This window comes from Pan troglodytes, chromosome 1 (genome assembly GCF_028858775.2).
Source record: "Pan troglodytes isolate AG18354 chromosome 1, NHGRI_mPanTro3-v2.0_pri, whole genome shotgun sequence".
Classification (NCBI taxonomy): domain Eukaryota; kingdom Metazoa; phylum Chordata; class Mammalia; order Primates; family Hominidae; genus Pan; species Pan troglodytes.
The window spans coordinates 173,913,117-173,935,357 of NC_072398.2; the positions used below are offsets into that span (position 1 = coordinate 173,913,117).

General features: G+C 42.9%; 1 protein-coding gene across 14 annotated transcripts in view; it reads left to right on the plus strand.

Moving 5' to 3' along the window:
* DAB1 (DAB adaptor protein 1) overlaps positions 1–22,241 on the plus strand; it is a 1,250,022-nt gene that overhangs the window by 1,176,597 nt on the left and 51,184 nt on the right. For all 14 annotated transcript variants that reach the window (XM_063801487.1, XM_054667233.2, XM_063801480.1 and 11 more), the window contains one exon: positions 5,173–5,232. In XM_063801487.1, coding sequence (XP_063657557.1) covers positions 5,173–5,232 — 60 coding nt within the window. The remainder of the gene's footprint in view (positions 1–5,172; positions 5,233–22,241) is intronic.

Below are 22,241 nucleotides of genomic sequence, written 5' to 3' on the forward strand. Positions count from 1 at the left end.
GAATCCAGACTTAGCTATAGTTGGCAGGGCTCCCATTGCGCCTTGTAGGATTGTAGTGGGGGCGGGGTGGGGAGGGAGACATCCTAGTGTACTGGAAAGACCTGCTTTAGCTGGTGGAAAGCTGGGTTGTAGTCCAGGCTCTCTTACCAACTACCTTTGGCTAAGTGGTAGTGGGCAAGGCACTTACCTTCTCAGAGTCAGTTTCTCCCTTGATAAAATAGGCGAACAATTGTTCCCTAACTCACAAGCTCATGTGTAGAATGGAAAGAAGAGGTGTCATCATGGGTCACAAAATGTGGAGTCTGGCTGTGTGGATTCAGTATTTTAGTACAAGTATCAACTCAGCCATTAATTTAACTGTCAAGTATATTTTTTTTCCTCTGGGCTTCAGTTTACTCATCTGTAAAATGAGCAAGTAAAATACAGGGCTCTCTCAGGCAAGACCCTTTTCTGTTTTTTGCAATTATCGCTTTATCACAGGATTTTGATTTTTTTAGAGAAGCACGTTAGCTTGTTTTACAGGATAATAAGACTCAGAAATGGTGGAGGTGGGAAAATTTGCGTGTGCACATGCGCTGATGGTGGGCCAACTCTGTTAATGGGGTTTAAGTGCAATATCTTATCTCTCACAACAACCCCATGTGGCTTGAATCATTATTCCCACCTTACAGATAAGGAAAGTGAGGCTCACAGTGATAAGGTAACTTGCCCAGGGTCCCAGAGCTAGCAATAGGTAGAGCTCCCACTGCAGGTCCCTCTGACCTCTGTAAATAAAGAAATAAATCCTAAGGTTGCTCTCAGCTCAGAATCCCCTGATTCTGAGTTTCACAATTCGATTCTAAGTCCCTTTCAAGTCACTATCTAAAAATCACACTTGTTTTAACAGCTCTGACCTCCAGATCTTCCCATCTGTCCATCATTAACAGGAAGCTACCATTTAAGGGAATGAATATTTTATCTCCTTCTATTGGAAAGGCCTTTAAGGGTCATTCTCTTCTCCTGCTCTGCCAGTCTGCTGGGGCTCAATTTACTTAATAAGAGATAAGCTCTTGGGCCTGAAGATAAGGCTGGGCTTTTAAGGGGCTGCTATTAGGCGCCTCATTTTTTTTAAGGGCTTGTAAGTGTTCCATAGCTATTTCTCCTGAATTGCAGTGTTTGTTAGTACTTCAGCTTGGCCCAGCCAGTGGTCTCAGCTTTTATTCACCTCCTTGCTTTCTGCAGTGAGGCAGACAGTCCTGGAGACCTTTAACTCTTTTGTGAACTTGAGTGGAGAACATAATTTTTGTATCTCAATTTCCTGGGCTATGAAATGGGGATAATATATTCTCTGCTCCTAGCAGTGATGTGAAAACGTAAAACGAGGAGGAGAGCAGTTGGTTCATAGTAGGTTCTGTGTAAACGTGAGTTTCCCCTCCTTCCTTGCGTGTTGTCAGTTTCAGATGCTGTTGAAGATGTCTTATGATCATGTTTTAAGTGAAATAGAACATAACTTGCTCACCACATGTTGTTGGAGAGCCTAGCAGAAATCCTCAAGCATGCTTCACTTTCCTATTTATAACTCCAACGAAAGGGATGCAGAGGCTTTTGAGTAAATGTAACCTCTTTTTTCGAGGTTTTTCTAATAGTCTTGTTTTCCCAGCTATATTAATAATAATAATTGCCTTTTGCTTTGCATGCCTCAGAAAAAGTTATCGGCTGTATTGAAGTTATCAGCCTCCCAATACAAAACATTTTTACACATCACTTAATTTTGATCCTTCCAATAATGGTGACATAGGAAAAAGAGCTACAATGACTATCATTTTGAACATAAGAAAATCAAGTTCCCCCAATTGAGGTGCTGAATACAAGGTCAGAACCTCCGATTCTAAATCTAGTGTTCTTCAATACCTGAACAGGCTTCCTATATAAGCAAGATTTCAGCTTTCCACATGGTCATTTTCCAAGTTCATTCATTCAAAAACTACTGTTAACCATCCAATCCGTGTCAAGTATCGTTATTTTTAAATGATGAGTCTCCAGGAAATGTTACCCAACAAAGCCTGGAACTGCCTCTCCACACTATTAATTAACATGCTGCCAAAATAAAAGTAAAAGTGTCTTTTGTATGTATAGTATGGAATGTGCTGTTTTTAGAGTAATTTAACATCTATTCACTTACACAAAAAAAGATTATTTATAGAACAAATAAATGACTGGACACATGGGAAATCACATGCGTCCGGCACGGGGATGAGATGGTGACCATGGCACAGCCCTCACCCTCAGAAATTTATGTACAGCCCCCTTAGATGCTCACAATGGGCAGATGGGGCAACTGAAGTTCAGAGAGCAAAGCGACTGTCTGAGTCGCAGCCTGTGGCAGACCCAGGATTTGGAACTACCAGTCTTCTGGTTCCTTTTGGTCTGAAACTTTTATGTCTCTAAAACATTGTGTTACTGAAGCCTTTTGTGTAAACAGAATGGTACAGCTAAGCAGAGATGAGAGCCAGGACCATGCACCTTAGCACTCATGGGCTGAATGCTTGGCGATTAGGCATTTCTTTGTTTCACCAATATTTATAGCTGTGGATACAAGGATAATAAAATACCCCAACCTGCCCTCAGCAAGCTTATAGACCCTGGAACAGTTACAATGTGATGCAATAATTCTCATGATAAGATAAAGCACACTTTACACTCTATTTCAGTAGTCTGATTACTTTTCCATCTCCCCCAATAAGACAAGGAGCTCTGTTAAATCAGGGGCCATATCCATCATGTTCACCATCATTGTCCCAGGGAACGTGTGATGCATGACACATAATACGTACTTAGCAATTTTTATTTTTTAATGAAAGAATGCACCAGAGGTTACCAGAATACAGGGGAAGGCTCCAAACAAGGCCTAGAGAATCAAGTGAGGCTTCCAAGAAGATATCCCAGCTGAGATAAATCTTAAAGGACAAACAGGCAGATTGATATCTCACCCATGGGAGAGCCAAGTAGAAAAGCGTTTTCAATTATGCACAGTTTGGGTTTATCCATTCCACTGCTTCTTCTCCGTTTTTAGGGATAATTGAGAGGCAGCTGCGGTTCAACTGTGCTAAGTGCCCGTAGTGAGCAGTGAATTACGGGCAACAGAATGTTCTTCATTTTGCTCAGTAAAGGTTGAGCTGGTAAAAACAAAAGTGAGGGCTGGTAATTTATTGGCCCTCATTAACTCTGTAGGCATTCTTGGAGGATTTCTTTTAGATGGAGCTCAGTTATCAGGAGCAAAGAAACGACATTCTTCGCTGGCTACTTGCACAGTGAAGCTTGCAAGATCAGCTCTGGAAGTGTACCACTGACACAGCCATGCTCACTTAGTCCTGTTTTCTGCAAGAGTGTAGATGAGCTTCTGGGAACATAGGATGTGATGTCAAAGAAAAGGCCCACTTGAAACAACTGTCTGAATAGTATAGCAGTCAAATGGCAAACTCCCTGGGCTCAAGCTTTTGGCTTCCCCATTCACAGACTGCACTCATGGAGTGAGTTGAATCACGCAAACTACTCTGTCCAAGGGCCTCAAGGTCACAGGTGTTCTAGGGCAAATATCTCTACTGCCAGAGATATTTTTCTTCTCTGCAACCTGGGGCCAATTGAGTTCTTACCTGAAAGACTTGTCTTGAGGATTGCATGAGAATGTATATAAGACACAAATGTTTAGAACAGCGCCTGGCACATAGGAAGTACCCAGTCCATGTTAGCTCACATTATTAATAATAGATGTCTTGTTTGGCCACCAGAAAGAGCTGGGTTTGAACCTGGTCACTTACCAGCTTTGACGATTTGGGCAAAGTCCCTAACATCTCTGAGCGTAACTTTCTCCTATTTAAAGTAGAGATGATACTACCAATTTCTTAGAGTTATTGCAAAGATTTTAAGTTAAATGAGATGAAAAATGTCAAAGGGACCTAAGGAATAAGCTCAAATTCTTACTTCTTATAGAACAATGGTGTAGTTAGCTAGCTCAAGCCTAAAAGATACTTTTCCTTCACTATTCCCCACATTCCTCTATCATACGTTTACCATATGTCTCAGCAGACATTTACTGAGAGCCTACTGGGTGTTAGGCACTATGCCTGCTCTTACGGAGCTCCCAATATGATGGAAAGAAAGGCATGTTTTCAGACCATTATAAAACCACTGCCGGCTGGGTCCTGCAATGGGGGTGTGAGCTAAGCTGTGACAGTTGCTGGGAAAGGAACAACTAATGGGTGCTTCCAATCTGGAATCTTTCAGTGAAAACCCTTGGTTGACTCATTTGAAAAGTAGTCAACATATCCACTATCGTTAGTATCATAAGATGTGTTCATATATATTTAAATGATGTGTCAGTAACTAAAGTAATTCTTCTAACACATTACAGTATTATGGTATGTAATAGTGTTGTGTATCTAATATCCATTTTCTCACTTGGTCCTCAGAATAACCTGAGTAAGAGGCAGAGCTGATAGTAGTGAAGCTCAGAGCTCAGTGACCTGCTCAGGCTGTCACAGTTAGCTCGTAACAGTGAGACCAGATGGATGAGTAAGGGAAGGGAGGAAGATGCAGATTAATGTTAAACGCCCTCAAGATCTTCTGCATACTAGGCCCACACTTTCCATACCACTCGTGGGCCTTTTTCGTCAATGAAAACCTTCCATAATTATCAAATGGCTTGTATCTGATCCCAGTAGAAGCTGTGCTTTGTGCTAGGATCTTGATATTTGCTATATTTTAAATAGCCCAGATCTCAGCCTCAGCATTGAACAGTTTAAGCTCAGCTACAAACTGTTTCTAATCACTTCAGGAACAGTATAGCACCTCCCTAGGCCTCATTTTTGTCTAAGGAAATGAGGATTTTTTTTTATTACCGCATGACTTCTGAAGTCTATGTAAGTTTCTAGTCTTTGATTCTGCGAGGAGCCCAATGGCAGAGACAACCTATAAACCTTTGTTAAATGATGCCCACTCCCTGTCCCCATCTGATGCTCCTAAGGGAGGGAGCCTGGCCTGATACTTTCACAATTACAGCAGGTTCCCATGGGCTTGTCCCTGGGGCCATTCTCAGGCATTCTTAGCCAGCTTGCAGTTGAAGTCTGGTTGCTTTGTTCTTTGAAATTGGAGTACCAGAGTGTTTTGACTGTGCTGAATTTAATTTTTCCATAGGTTCCCACCAGCCAAAAGAAGGAAGGTGTTTATGATGTGCCAAAAAGTCAACCTGTAAGTGTAAGTACATCTCCTCTCCACTGCCAGGTTTCCGTGACCTGGATTCACATTAAGGCTGTCTACAGCCTGCGGAAGGAAACCCTTCTCCTGGAATGAGTGTCATGGCCCCACATGTTTCTGCTGGGGACTGCATGCTGGGGCATCTTCAGTGGGCCAGAGGAAGGAGACATGAGGCAGAAATGGTAGCACTGAGGAAAAGGTGCCAATCTGGATGAAGGTCTGGTCCCATGAGTGGGAGTGAGTTGAATCACGTGAACTACTCTGTTTAAGGGCCTCAAGGTCATAGGTGTTCTAGGGCAAAAGTCTCCAGCCATGGTTTAGAAGAAGTAATTCTTCTAACACGTTACAGTATTATGGTATCTAATAGTGTTGTGTATCCAATATCTATTTTCTCACTCTATCCTCAGAATAACCTGAGTAAGAGGCAGAGCTGATGGTAGTGAAGCTCAGAGCTCAGTGACCTGCTCAAGTGGAGGATAGTGTTTCTGTTGTGGAAAGAGAGCTGCCCATCTAATTTGAAAGTGGTTGAGAAGTTTCAAAGGGACAGTAGGAGAGGCTGGCCAGGGCCTTTGGGGTATACAAAAGTTCAGCCAAAGGGTGAAAATTTTGGAAAAGGTCATGTGCAATGGGCTTGTGGAGAACCCAAGAGGCATACCACATTAAGGACAACAAGATCCAGTGGATCTGGACCCCATGTGCCGGTGGGACTCCTGGGAATCTGGGACAGAACCAAAAATTCCCAGCTGTGTGGTACTGCTCCAAACCACTGAAGTGCCCGGAACTCATATTTAGGACCTACAACTGGCATGCAGAAGGCAACTTCTACACATAATTCAGGCAGCTCTCGGGAGCCAGTGAAGGCTCTTGAGCAGGGGGCACATGTGACTTTGCCACAGCCAAGGAACTAGCGTGTTCAGTCACTATTGACCTCATTCATCTCAACAATGTGTGGACAGAGAAGGTGCTTTAAAGTCAGGTAGACCCTCAACAATGTCAGCTCTGTCCCTGACAGCTGTTGTGAGGCTAAAATCATTCTACCTGGAACACTGTTGTCTGTTCTGGACCCCACACTGTGAGAGACATAAAGGCACATCTGCATGTTTCACGATAAGATTAACAAGGGGATGTGAAACTCCATCCCATGAGGAGCAGCTGAAGGACACAGAAATGTTTGGCCTGGATAAAAGAATACATAGATATGAAATGGGACTCCAAAGGCCACTGTATGGAAAAGGGATTACCTTGTTCTGTGTCAGCCAAGTCCTGGAACTGAGACCAGTGGGTGGCACTATAAGAAAGTCAATTCCAGCTCAAAGTGAGGCTGACCTTCCCACAGTCAGAGCTGCTCATAAGTAGACCAGCTGGCACCTCAGAGAGTGAGCTCACCATTCTTGGAGCTATGCAAACAAGACTTGCAGACCACTTGTCAGAAAGATTACCAGGGCGATTCACACATTGCATAGGGAGATGGACAGGAGAGCTCTGGATGTCCCTTCCAAACCTAAGATTCTGTATTCTCCAAGTTGGGAGTCTTTCTGGTAGATTCTCATCCTTGCCTGCCCCCTTCTCCCTTTTCGTTTAGTGAAACTTCTTTCTGATTAATGTCCATTTCTATAACCCACTCTTCCAGGATCTTGAAACCACCACCCCCCCATCTAAATATGGCTTCTGAAACCTATGCGTGTTAGTTTTAATGAAAAAGCATATCCAGATGCAGGCCCGTTTTCAAAAACCCAAGTCTAGGGACCCTATTCTGTGTTGTACTGCTCAGGGAAGCAGCAGTTTTTCTCCCTGAGGCCTTTGCACCTCATCAGGCCCCCTTGTCGCTGAAACATTGGTCTGCTCTTCGTGTTTCAATTGGTCCAGCCCCCATGACACCATTCTCTACAATTAAATTTGTGCCTGAATTGCCACACTTGCCCCTAACAGGTTTAGATACATAAGGAAACATGCTCCATTTGCTGCCTTGGTTTTTGTGAATTTATTAATGATTCTGGCCACATCATCTCCATGCTTAATAGCTCCAGAAAAAAAAAAAAAAATCCAAGCTCCTTTGCCTGAGATACACAGGCAGGCTGCCTGAAGGTCCCCTCTCCAGCCTATGTGTCTAATCTACCTCCTTCTGGTCCAGCCCTACTGAAATCTTTTTGTGTTTGTTTGTTTTACCCCTCCCCACTCTCTCTGCAGCCTTCCCCCAGCATTCCAACTTTACTTCAAGCTTTGTGTTCTCAGGGGGACTTTCTGGACTTTTGCTCTGAACAGCAACAGCAGATCACTCCTGCCTTTGTGCTGTCATTCCTCTGCTAATAGCACTTCTTCCCTATTACTTCCTTGAATGTCCTGGGGTCCTTGTATTACCAGATGCAAGCCCATGGCCTGGTATATGAAAGCCAGGTGCAACACGGCTGCTTTAGGAACATTTAATAAATATATGAAGGCCAGGGGCGGTGGCTCAGGCCTGTAATTCCAGTACTTTGGGAGGCCGAGGCGAGCAGATCATGAGGTCAGGAGTTCAAGACCAGCCTGGCCAGCATGGTGAAACCCCGTCTCTACTAAAAATACGAAACATTAGCCGGGCATGGTGAGGTGTGCCTGTAATCCCAGCTACTCGGGAGGCTGAGGCAGGAAAATCGCTTGAACCTTGGAGGCGGAGGTTGCAGTGAGCCGAGATGGCGCCACCGCACTCTAGCCTGGGTGACAGAGCCAAACTCCATCTCAAATAAAATAAAATAAAATAAAATAAAATAAAATAAAATAAAATAAAATAAAATAAAGTAAAAAATATATGAATGACTCTATCTGTAGAAGGAATTTATGAAAATCCCTGGTAGAATTAAGAAAGTCCCTGTATTTCTGACTCCAAAATAATCATTAAGGAAATGCACTAGAAATTTTGCTTGCAAAATATCTGGGCTGCCTGAATGGCATGCAGTGGCTCCCAACCCGCTGTTCTCTCAAAGTCCTAGAACCAACTGATGGTAATGATGACTTTTCCATGAGCTATTTTCAACATTTTCAAAAGCCTAAGAGAGGTAAGAAGTAAAAACCTCAGGCTGTGGTATAGAGACAGGTGGCTGCAGTTGGAATCTGAGCTCCTCTTCCTACCTATGAGAATTTCGATATATTTCCTTGCCTCAGAGACTCAGTGTTCTTATCTACCAAAAAAGATGATTGAACATAATTAGAGGTCAGAGTAGTTTATGTATTGGAAAGCTGATCCCACTTGCCCAAGCCTCTCAGAGGTAATACCGAATACCACACACCCCTCCCTGCTCTGAGATCTTCCTGCCTTCCAGGATTCCCCTAATAGACCTGCCTCTCTGATGAATGCACACTCCCTAGAGTACCTCTGTACTCTGAAAATCCTTGCCTCTCACTGTTTGCTCCTTCGCCACCTTTCCCTTAGCCAGAAAGACAAATACAAGGATAACTCAACTAGTGTATGTTAAGCAGCTTCCAGAAAGTCGTAAGACTTCCACAAATTTCCCATAAGAAGAGAAACTGCCCAGTGGCCTGTTACCCTAAGTTCCACCTGGTTTCATTTTTCTCAGGTTTAGGTCTGCACAGAGCCTGGTCTTCAGAGTGAGATCTGGGTGTAGTTCTTACCACAGCCACTTCCTGAGAGTCCCTGAGCAGCTTTTTGCATCTCTGATCCTCTATGTTATTATCTACCAAAAGAAAATAATACTACCTTTGCTTTGTTTGGAGGATTGAAGGAGACACTTATACAAAACCCTTAACAGAAGATGTGAATTAGATAACATGAGAACATATCCACATGTTGCTATTTCAGGCAGTGCTCTAGCAAACACTCCTCACTGAGCCAGGGATTGGCAACTATTCTAGGGGATTACACACCCTCTCTGGAAAGCCTTCCTTACCCCAAATAGAGTATTCAGTCTCCCTGGGCTACCTCTAATACTTCTCTTTGCAATGATCCTAATGGATTGTCATTTTCTCTTAACATATTCATGTGAACCATTGGACTTTGAGTTCCTCAAAAACCTTGGCAGAGATCACATCTCACGCAGCTTTGCAATTTCAGCACCTAGCATAGTGCCTGAAATATAGTTCCCGCTGAGGACTGTGGTAGTAACCTAAGCTATGAGAGATACCGGGGTTTGAATCCTGGCTTCATTACTGGCTATGTGACCTTGAGTGAGCCCTTTGCTCTATTCAGTCTTTGGTCTTCTCAGCTATGTAATGGTGATGTGAAAACCAAATTCACTGAGTTCTGAGAGTTTAGATTAATAACAGTGATCACTCAGTGTACATTAGCAATTAATAGACACTTACTAAATGTTTTGTTGCACTGAACTACTCACCAGGAGTTGTCACTTCTACTCCATACCTCCTTGCTTTGTAAGTCCGTTGAGGACAGGAATCATATCATATTCATGTCCTCATTACAGTAAGCATCGACACAGAGTAGCTGCTCAAGTGGTAAATGAATGAATAAAAATAAATGAACAAATGAATCCCTGTGTGAGGAATGAATGAACAAATGAATGCCTATAGACTCAAAGCTCATCTATTGTCCATTAAGTTCTTTTTCCTTCTGGGGCCAAAGACGCCGTGTCAAACTAAGACAGTGTTGGTTCTCAAAGAAGCCCTCTTGCCTGGCCCTTCTTCCACTTTGTGTTTAACCATTCTTTCCCTGTTCCACCTGCAGCCTCCATAAATATGTGTTGTTTTTTCTTCATAGCTTGGATCACCAGGCAGACAGGTGGCCTTCTAAACACAAACCCACACACTCACGCACCTGCATTCACTCCCCTCCTACATCAGGAACTCAGCATCAGGCAAAGCCAAAACATCTTGCTTCCTTGGCAGGGTTATTTCTGATTTTTGTTTTTTCATCCTACCTAGGGTTGGATTTTTCCTCCTGGGGCCCTGTGGAAAGTGTTTAAAGTCATTAAAACTCTTTAATTTTTCTGAAGAGGGGCCTGTAACTTATAAAATATTAAGGACACAATATGATAGAATTAAGAATCAGTAGGCCGGGCGCGGTGGCTCACGCCTGTAATCCCAGCACTTTGGGAGGCCAAGGCGGGCGGATCAGGAGGTCAGGAGATCGAGACCATCCTGGCTAACACGGTGAAACCCCATCTCTACTAAAAAATACAAAAAAATTAGCCGGGCGTGGTGGCGGGCACCTGTAGTCCCAGCTGCTTGGGAGGCTGAGGCAGGAGAATGGTGTGAACCCAGGAGGCAGAGCTTGCAGTGAGCCGAGATCGTGCCACTGCACTCCAGCCTGGGCAACAGAACGAGACTCTGTCTCCAAAAAAAAAAAAAAAAAAAAAAAAAGAATCAGTGTAGTCCTTCTACCCCAAAACCCCTGTAACTATTTGCATGTCACAGAAGGCTGGAGAAAGGATTTGGGCCCAGTGATTTTGCCAGATACTTGTCTGAAAACTGCTAAAATTTTTGGATTTTAAGAGTGTATCAGTTACATCCCTTGCCTTGTCTCAGATAATATGCAATTAGAGATGGTAGTTACATAGTCCATTTCTCAAACTACATTTGGCTACAGACTTTCTTTTTAAAAATTAAAATTTTATATAACAATATAATATATAAGAGAAACAGGCAAAAAGAGGGGTTCTATGCACTATCCTCAGTCTGTATATGAAATCACTACTGAACTGAATGAACGATAATCAACTGTTGAAATATAAAATACACTTTCTTCTGTGACCCCATTATTTTGTTTTTTGTTGCCTTCTCTACTTTTGGCCATTGTCTGGGGAGATTCACCATTCCAGTGGACAGCCCATTTAGTAACCTGGCCTTGCAATTTCATGACCCTCATCCCTTGAATCTTTTCACTAAGAACAGCCTTAGTGACCTCAGATCCTCAGGAACCCCTCCTTTCTCTCACCATAAACCTCTGTTCATCCTTTTCTTCCACTCCAGTACTCTTGCTGAACTTTTTCTTCATTCAACATTCAAGATCCAGTTAAAATGTTATTTTCTGTCTTCAGCTTTCCTCGAGTCCCTAGGGAAATTGCTTTTTCGAATGTATTTCTGCCGAACTTTTTTTTTTCCTTTGAGACAGAGTCTCGCTCTGTTGCCCAGGCTAAAGTGCAGTGGCATGATCTTGATTCATTACAGTCTCCGCTTCCCGGGTTCAAGCGATTCTCCCACCTCAGCCTCCCAAGTAACTGGGATTGCAGGCGTGCACCACTACGCCTGGCTAATTTTAGTATTTTTGGTAGAGATGGGTTTCACCATGTTAGCCAGTCTGGTCTCAAACTCCTAACCTCAGGTGATCCACCTGCCTCAGCCTCCCAAAGTGCTGGGATTACAGGTGTGAGCCACCATGCCAAGCCCACTTCTGCTGAACTTCTAACCACAAATTTGAAATTTGTTTTCTTTTCTTTTCTTTTTTTTCTTTTTTTTTTTTTTGAGACAGGCTCTTACTCTGTCACCAAGGCTGAAGTGCAGTGTTGCAGTCATAGCTCACTGTATCCTTAAACTCCTGTGCTCAAATGATCCTCCTACCTCAGCTTACCCAGTAGCTAGGACTAGGCGTGCACCACCATGCCTGGCAAATTTTTTTTTTTTTTTTTTTTTTTTTAAATGAGGACTTGCTATGTTACCCACTGTGGTCTTGAATTCCTGGCCCGAAGCAATCCTCCCACCTTGGTCTCCCAAAGCACTGGGATTATAGGCATGAGCCACTCCACCTGGCCTTAACCACATTTTATTGTGGTAATCATGGAGCAGTATTTTCTAATGGTTCAAAATATGGGCTTTGGCATCAGAACAACTTGGATTTGACTCCCAGCTTTACCATTTTCTAGCTTTGTGAATTTTGAGTACTTAAGTTAGTCTCCCCACTCTCCATGTCCTCATCTGTAAAATGGAATTAATGTTAGTGCCTGCCTTAGAGTTTTTGTGTAAAGACTAAATGTGTAAAGACTAAATGAGCTAAAGTATGTGAATGAGCTCAGTGCAATGAGAATTTAATCACTGTGGGCTATTATTCAGTTTATTTCCCCTACTTCTCTGTAAGATCCTAGAGGGCAAGATTCACTTCTATCTAGACTGTTTCTAAGGTAGGCCTTCTTGAGATTTCCAATCTCTTTGAGATATTGATGGTGGACCCTCTCCCCAGGAAAAAAAAGTGTATGCATGAATAAATTTTTGTAGGACTCAAAGCCAACAGGATCCCTCAACCTCTGTCTTAGAGCCTCAGTCAGCAGCTCATCATCACTCTTCCATCAACAGAGATAAATCAGTAACATGGCAAATTTGAAGTTACAGAGCGTTCCAGAGTCTTAGGGCAGAAGTTAGAATTTTCTGTTTCTTATTGCTCTCCTTCACCTGAGTGCATCAACTGATGGGTGCACAGTTTTGTTTTGATGAGCTAGGGCCCAGGTATAGATGGAAAGCTGGTTCCATCTCTTTACTTTCCTCTTTCTCATTTACTCATTCTTTCCCTAGTTTTAACCCTTCTTGACCTATTGATTCAGGATGCTCAACTGTGGTTATCATCCCTCTCTTGGACTTCTTTCTCAAATAACACATTTGGATGCTTTTCGTTGTGTATTTTAATTTGGACCTGTGATGTCTCTGTCTTTCTAGCAGATTTGTTCTCAAGGTCATGCTATGCTTCTCTCCTGCACCCTTTCCTAGGAATTGTGAGCCAATGTAACGATTAATCCTACCCACTCCTAGAAATATACATTTCATCTACTTTTCTGGTCAAGACAGCTGGAAGCTTGGCACAGGGACTAACTTCTCTTGTGACTGTAAACACACAGGTACATTTTTATGTCAGGTGTCTGAAATCCAACAGCATAAATTCTTGCTGAGAGGAAATGCTAACTGGCTGGAGAGACATGGAGGTTTCAGAAAGGAGGGAATAAATTGAGCAAAGCCTTGAAGGATGAGTAAGATTTGAATAAGCAAAGGAGAAATGTAAGTACCTTCTGGGCAGATCACTGAGACTGCTGAGTCCATACTTCCTCTACTCAGCAGTGCTCAGAGCTGATTAATTTATCACCAATTTCCATCTCAAGGAGCTGGGAAATACACGTAGTCTTTGTTTCTTCGGGCTGATAATGCTGGACATGTTCTTTAGGCAGATATCTTGACTTTTTTGTGACTGTTAAAAATGCACATTCCTGGCCGGGCGCCGTGGCACACGCCTGTAATCCCAGCCCTTTGGGAGGCCAAGGTGGGTGGATCACGAGGTCAGGAGATCGAGACCATCCTGGCTAACACGGTGAAACACCATCTCTACTAAAAATACAAAAAAATTAGCTGGGCGTGGTGGCAGGTACCTGCAGTCCCACCTACTCGGGAGGCTGAGGCAGGAGAATGGCGTGAACCCGGGAGGTGGAGCTGGCAGCGAGCGGAAATCGCACCACTGCACTCCAGCCTGGGTGACAGAGCGAGACTCCATCTCAAAAAAAAAAAAAAAAAAAAAAAAAAAAAGCACATTCCTGAGTGGAGAGGAAGGTGTCTGCTAAGCGTCCCATTACTGCATTCATTATTTAGTGCTTTTTGCACCCTGTTAGCCATTGAACATGATTCAGGTCCCACAGTGGGACTGCGAGTAGAGCATTGCATTCACAGGGCCACTCAAGTGCCTATTTCAGACTCTATCACACCTTATGACACTGAACTTGGTGGAACTTAACCTTCACAGACAACTGTTTTAATGACACAGACTTTAACCTTAGTGCAACTTATGTCATTTTCACGTGAGAAATACTTAGCACTTTTCTTTTCCCCTCTCATTCCCCCATGTAATATTCTTATGGCTGAAAAAGATCTTTTATCCTTCTCCTTGTAATTTTTCAGTTTCAAAGCCTTTTATATAGTTGTATTAGGCATAAAAGACTTTCTAATTATCAGTAATAACCAGTCAGTGAATTCTAGCAGAAATTCTTTTGGCCTTCAAAAGACTTTCTTAGGCCGGGCGCGGTGGCTCATGCCTGTAATCCCAACACTTTGGGAAGCCAAGGTGGGTGGATCACCTGAGGTCAGGAGTTCAAGACCAGCCTGGCCAACATGGTGAAACCCTGTCTCTACAAAAATACAAAAATTAGCCAGGTGTGGTGGCACACTTCTGTAGTCCCAGCTACTCAGGAGTCTGAGGCAGGAGAATTGCTTAAACCCAGGAAGCGGAGGTTTCAGTGAGCCGAGATCATGCCACTGCACTCCAGCCTGGGTGATAGAGTGAGACTCCGTCTCAAAAAAAAAAAAAAAAAAAAAAAAAAAAAAAAAATATATATATATATATATATATATATATACACACACATAGAGAGAGAGAGAGAGAGAGAGAGAGATTCTTAGATGGTTGGCATAGTAGTAAGTAGGAAAGACAGAGATTGTCGAATTGATCAGTTGGATTTGACATTAATTTCCTTTTAATGACAGCCAGGCTTGGTGGCTCACACATATAATCCCAGTGTTTTGGGAGGTGGAGGTGGGAGGATCTCTTGGGGCCAGGAGTTCAAGACCAACCTGGGCAACATAGCAATACCCCATCTCTACAAAAAATAAAACAGTTAGCCGGGCATGGTAATACATGCCTGTAGTCCTAGCTACTCGGGGGCCTGAGGCAGGATGATCACTTGAGCCCAGGAGTTTGAGGCTGCAGTGAGCTATGATTGCACAATTGCACTCCAGTCTGGGTGACAAAGCAAGACCCTGTCTCTGTTTTTTAAAAAATTTTCCTTTTGATGAAACATGGATTCCAAAATTGAAAGGAATGATCAGACCCCCCGCCAGGATTCTTTCCTCACTTTGGGTATGATCTTTGTTGATCACTTCAACTTTCTGAGATTCATTTTCCTTATCTGCAAAATGGGAATAGCGGCCATCCACTACTGACATCTCAGGGCCCTGTGAGACTCACAGGTAATATGTGTGAAAGCAGTTTCTGCAAAGAAGATGGGAAGGTGCTTTTATAAAACCCTGAGGAAGAGAAGACCTAGGGATGATATGTGTTAGTTGCCTCCAGTTATTTTACAGGCTGTTTCATGATTAAGGGGAAGAGCACGGTAGTATAATGAGAGAGTGAACATCTGGGCTAAATATAAGAAAAACATTTCAGATAATCTGAGCTGATTTTCAGGGGAAAGGACAACCTCATCGAGTAGTGAGCTCTCTGCCACTAAGAGTATTCAAGCAATGGATCAATGGTTCTATAAGGGATTCCTATATCGTGAAGGGGATTGCCCTAGTGGACATTAGAATTATTCATCTACTCTCCAATTCCATTTGTCACCGTGTTCATTATATAGGCCAGTATTTATCTCAATATCTTGCTCCCAGTATCTCAGCTACCATGTCAGGTACCCCAGTGGCCCCATTCCTGTCTTCACCATTAATAACTTGACATTAAAGTAGCTCACTCTGAAATGCACAGAAGTGAGTTATGGTGTTGCTTCTGAACTTGGTGCTTTGGATGCAAAGAACTTTCTCAAGTATTATAATCCAGTCGCCTCACTGAACAAGCATCAGACACAGAGTATGTGTCCAGAAAATCTGTTTCTCCTTAGTTTCTGAGAGCTTGAAATCAGGGCTACAGAACTATCTGGTGTGCCCTGAAAAGGAGATATCCTGGGAGAAAATGATAAAAATTCTGATGATCAGATATGACATCCCAGCCTTTGACTCAGTTTCTTTCTTTGTTGTATAGTGCCAAGCCACTAACCATATGTACTAAGAATCTAAGGTTGATTTTGCTGTAGAAAAAGTAGCTAGACTTTATTGAGCATCTGCTGTATGCTGTGGACAGCCTCGGCTCTTGATTCAGCTTCCCCGCCCCCCTCCGCCCCCAGTAATCACAACCCTAGCAGGTAGACGTGATTTACATATAAAGAAACTGGTGTTTAAAGATGTCATAAACCTCACCCAAATCACAAAGCTCTAGTACTTGGCAGAGCCAGAATTTGAACCCCAGCTTGTTCTGAGTCAGGGGCCCAAACAATTTCTACTAAAACCTACTGCATTTATGATGAAAGGAAATGCACAGCCCTCCATCTCCTCACCCTTAGCTTAGTTGGAATTAATACTCAGCCTCATGTTCTTCTTCCATTACTTGCTGTTTCTAGAGTTTTTATAATGAGCACCTTATGAGGCCCAGCACTCCCCAGCTAGCTGTGAACATCTCTCTCCTTCTTTAGACTGAGTTCCAAGCAGGCATGCCCATGTCTAAGTCATCCATGAAGCTTCACTCTGTCTGGCATACTGCTTTCTTCATACTGGATGTTGAAGAGATGTTTGGGAACCCCAGATAACAAATCTAACGAAAGCCACTCACCTCTCAAGCTTAGAAAGATTCTCATATTGCCACCCTGCATCCCATCCTGCAAACACCCTGTCCCCCAGCAATCAGTATTTGGTTGACTTTCCTTGCCTTAGATTTAATTCATTTTCCCTGCTGCACATGTCAGAAGCTTCAATCCATTAATGTGAAGAATTGCAAGAATTCTCTGGACAACTGTTCCCTACTTCCCCCCCACAACTCCCATCTTTTATGGCAAATGAATTTTCATTCACAATTGAACAGTTGGTTTTTCCTTTAGTTTGAAATCTGGATCAATATGTTGGATAATTGGATTAAATCTTGTCTGAACGTTTGTCAATTTCACTTCCTCATTAAGCACCACATTGTAGAAAAATCATAATTATTACAATGCAGTTAACATAGATGTCACACAAGAGGAGGTTGTACTGAAGTGAGGGAAGGGAATTTGAATCTGCATATTCCCACAAATGAAATATAAGGTTGTCCCTTTTGATGTTTCTTAGATGAGCTTTCTTTTAGCCATACTTAACAAACATTGTCCTGAGATAGAATGCTGAATTTCTAGAGTCTTGGAGTTAACAGCAACATTAAAAAGAGGTTATTTGGTTTCGCCTCTCCTCCAATGTAAGAATCCCTCAAGAATATTTTTGATAGGTGTGGATGAACATTGCTGAATATTGGGCTTGAGCTCACATACCTACAATGACAGACCTTCATTACTTTTGTAATCCCAGAGCTCCAGTTGCTAGAAACCCTTTTTCTATTTGAGTTCCCTTACAGTTTCTATTTATTCATTTATTCCTCCATTGGGCAAACATTTACTAAAAACCTGTGCCCTACCAGACAGCATTCTCTTCACTAGGGATATAAAGATAGGCTGCTTTAGAATTGTCATGGTCTCAAGGAGATAGACCTATAAAAATAATTGTGATTCATATAATCAAGGGTGTGAGAGGCTGTGTACAAGATGCTATGAGAGCATAGTGTGGGAGCAGTAAACTTTGCCTGAAGGAGTTTAATGAGGTCTTCACCCAGGGTATACAGCTTGAATAGAATCTTAAAAGGTGATGGGAGTTTGTCTCTGGAGAAAGGGTGGAACAGTATTCAGGAAGAAGGAACTGAATGTTTAAAAGCATGGCAATGTAGAAGAGCCTGTCATATTGCACGGGCTGATGACTAAGTCTGAGGTGGCAGGACCATAGGGTGCCTCCATGGGAGCAGGAGATGAGGATGCCAAGGGAAGCCCCCAATGAGCAAAGGGTCTGAAATGTGGTGTTGAGAATCTGGGAGCTGTTAGGAAGTCACTGATGCTTTCAGGTGTTAGAATGACAACATCAGTTTTGCTTTTTTCAGTGTACCTCTGGTGGCTTGTGGCAGGTGGCTTGGCAGGTCAGGAGACCATTAAGAAGCTAATGGAATCATCTAAGTGTATCCATTCAGGATAGAGTCAGAAAAACAGATCCCATGCCAGGTAGTTTAATAGAGGGGATCTAATATGAGGAACTAGTTACAAAGGTGTTAGAAGAGCGGAAAAACCAAACAAGGGACAGCAGGGCAACCCAGATTAATAATAATCAGAAGTGGCTACTGTCCTTAGGGATAGAAGGACAGAAGAGACAGTGTTAGCAGAGCCAGCAGGCACTGGGACCAGAGAGAGAGCTGCCCAGTGGGGGCCCGGAGGACAGAGAAAGGGGCTGCCTGGTGGAAGCTAAACCCCTGCAGGAGACTCAGCCACTGCCACAAACACTGCCAGAAGAGAGCTGGGAGAGAACTCACTGCTTCTTCCTTCTACCCACTATTCAAATTCCAACTACTGCCTCCTTGTTGACCAAATCAAAGTGGAAGTGTGTTGGCAAAGGAGCCCAGGCAATGCAGTTTATGGCAATCAGCCTCCTGTGTTACAGCACAAACTAGAGGAAGGGCAAGAATGGGTCTGAGGGCAAAGAGGTTAAGGGGAGGCATGTGAAGGCTGCTGTGGGTGTAACCTAGGGGCAGGCATTGCAGATGAAAAAGCGAGATGAGTTTGAGTGTATGACTGGGATGAGACAAACAGGGAGCTGGAGCTAGCTCTGAGGTGACATACTTTGGAAGGTCAGGTAACCAGAAGACAGGGACCAAGCACCCTGTCTCCTCCCTGTAGGCTCTGTCAGTTACATGCATGGGAATTTCCGTCTCTAACTTCTTTTTTTTTTTTTTTTTTTTTTTTTTTTTGAGACGGAGTCTTGCTCTGTTGCCCAGGCTGGAGTGCAGTGGTGTGATCTCTGCTCACTGCAACCTCCGCCTCCCGGGTTCATGCCATTCTCCTGCCTCAGCCTCCCGAGTAGCTGGGACTACAGGCACCCGCCACCAAGCCCGGCTAATTTTTTTTGTATTTTTAGTAGGGACGGGGTTTCACCATGTTAGCCAGGATGGTCTCGATCTCCTGACCTCGTGATCCGCCTGCCTCGGCCTCCCAAAGTATGTCTCTAACTTCTAAGACTGTTTGTACATCAGCCTTTCCACCTGCTGTCTTCAGGTTCTAGCCAAAGACGCATTAATTCCTTTCATCTTCCGTTCTGTTCTCAGTCCAGGACTCACATTTGGGTTGTCACATTATCACTCTGAATGATATCTGGCTCTTTTTCTTGCAACGTTGAAAAACTGAGCTGTCATTAATGGAGTCAAGCAGAGTTGTAAAAGACTCGCTGTTAAATCTGAAACTTGTTTTCCACAAATGCAAATCGGGAAAGGGATAAGTGGTCGCATATGCAGTTGCCTGCTGTCTTGTTTGCTCAGTTGTGTGTTGTAAAGAAAGCATGTCTGAATAACAGTGATCACCCCGTCTCTCTGCTACAATGCAGGCCACTGGTCCCCTGGAAGAGTAGCCTTCAAACTTTTTCCAAAATTATTCAAATGAAACATGCCTGGTATCCTGCTATATAAACAGATGAAAGAGGAGATATAGTTGAAGCTGAGTTAGAGCCTCAAAACCTATTCACCTTGAAACCCCCCCACCTACTAACTCTGAAAGATAGAAAGTTCTAGAAGGAAAGAGATCCAGAGAAGGTAGTATGAAAACTACTGTCCAGAATAATCCACTCGTTATTACATGGGTAGGAGAAGTGAAGAGGACAGACGAGGACGTTTTTCAGGTTATTTCCCATCTAAGACTTCATTATTCTGTAATTCATGAACAGAGATTGGGAGACCGCTCTCTGGGAGGCTGTAAAACTACAGAAAGAACATGAAATTTGAAGTTAGTTGGAGCCTATACTTATTAGCTGTATGATTCTAGGCAAGTTGCTTTATCTTTTGGATTTTTAGTGACCAGTCAACAAGATGAAAAGAGCTACTTCCCTGGGTTATTATGTGGATTAAATAAGAAGAGATGTAATTACTTTTGTCTTTGATATAGAGTAGGGACTGGTTAATTGATAGGGAACATGGTATTACAGTTGAGAGTATGAGCTTTGCAGCCTGACTATTTGGGCTTGAAATTTTTATCCCTTACTTACCAGCGGTGGGACCTTGGGTGGGTTATTTAAACTTCTTTGTGCCTCAGTGTATTCATCTGTAAAATGAGGATAATGACTGTGGTAACTACCTCATAGAGTTCTTTTAAGAATTGAATAAAGTAATGCACATAAGATAGTTATAACAGCACCTGGCATATAGTAAGTGCTCAATCAATAAATGTCAGCCAGAGTTATTATTATGAACTATTACGTAGACAAAGGACTATACCAAGTGCTTTAAGAGATATAAGGATGAGCAAGACCTGCCCCAGCGACGAAGATGGTTTTAGTCTACTGGAGGAAGGAAGACTGGTGTATAGAGCATGGGGCTGGAGGGCCTGCAGTTCTCCATGCTCAAGCAATAGTGTCAACAAGATCAAGTGTAACTTGAGAGCCTGGGATGGGGCTGAAGCTGCAGGGGCCGCACCATAGCTATGGGGCCATATCTTAATCCACTTGGGCTGCCATAACAAAATACCACAGACGAGGTGGTTTAAACAACAGAAAATTATTTTCTCGAGTTATGGAGCCTGTGAAGTCCAAGATCAAGGTGCTAGCGGACTCCATTCCTGGTGAGAGGTCTCTCCTGGGGTTGTAGACCACCAACTTCTCCTTATGTCCTCATGCGGCCCTTCCTCAGAGTGTGGATCTGGTAGTGAGGGGGTGGGAACAGAGAGAGGAAGAGAGATCTCTTCCCCTTCTTATAAGGCCACTAATTGTATCATGAGGATACCACCCTTTACCTAATCTAGCCCTAATTATCTCCTAAAGGGCCCATTCCAAATACTTTCACACTGGGGGTTAGGGTTTTAACATATGAATTTTGGGAGGGACCCAAACATCCAGTCCTTAACAGACAGGGATAACAAGCAATTGTAACTACCAAATATTGAAACCTCACCAAGCAATGGACTGTGCTAGGCACTTAATGTGCTATTTCGTTATTCTCCCAAACTATTGTTGGGATTAGGTCTCTTCTCTACCATAAAGGATATTGAAGATCAGAGGAGTTAAATAAGTTAGAACAGCTAGAAGAGGCATAACTAAGAATCTAATCCACCTCTCTTTGACCCTACAACCAGGTTACCTAGTTTATCATCCAAACTGGGCACTCTTGAAAGTGAAAAAGTGTTTGCTATTAACAATTATGTCAGGGCAATAGGCATAAATATCAGCTGTGTTAGGCAAACCAGGATTTAGGGTCATCCTACCCAAAGCTGGTGACTGCTCTTCCTGCTGGGCCAAACTGCCTCTGAGACCAGAACACGTGAGATTTCAAACAGAAGGCAAGAAGCTTCTATCCTTCTTGTCCCTGAAACTCTTTGTCCATAATGCTACCTGTGCTGAAGCAACAATAGTACTCCCTCCAAGATGCAGGTTCCCTGATGCATGCTTGCTCCTTTGGTAGACATAAATCAGATCACTTGGAGATCTGTTACATGGTGAGAAAATGTGATTCAGGGGTATCTGTTAACTGCTGCTGCTGCTGTGAGTCTGTCATTATTCCTGTAATACAGATCATTAACATTCACAGAACCTTAACTACAGCATCTCTAACGAGCAGAGCTATAATATACAGTTTCCCCATAAATATCCATTGATGCTGGCACTCATTCTCTCTTAGTACAGTAATTCAGCTTTTCTGGATAAATCATCATGTTGAGGTTCTTTCTTTCTCCTTAACTGCCATTATTAGTGGATGCAGAAGAATAATGAACAAAGTCTAGTGTAAAAAAAAGGAGCAAGAGCTAAATAAATGATCATGGGGAATAAGAAAATATATATTGGTGACAGTCACAACCCAAAGGATACAAAACTTGTTTTTGCAGTGACTTAGAAAGGAGGCGAGAAACTAATATTAGCTGAGCACTTACTAGGGGCCAGCAAGTGTGCTTAGTGCTTGGCAAGCTGTATCTACTTCAGGGAATCCAAAGGCTTCATTGCTTAACAATCATTTTTGACACTTCTATTAAAAGCACAACTTCCTTAGCCCCAATTCGATAGATCTGCTTTTGTAAGGCTTGCATCTATCTATACATAAAGAGAGATTTACAAAGTTCCCCCAGCTGATTCAGATTCTCAACTAAATTTATCCAGTTTAATTAAGATGACAACTATTATTTTCTCCATCGTATGGATAAGAAGATTGAGGTTGAGATGCTAAGGAGAGGGAAATAGAGTCTGATTGTGAAGGATAAATCCCTTGCTTCTCTGCTTATGCTGAAAGGAAGGTCTCCTAT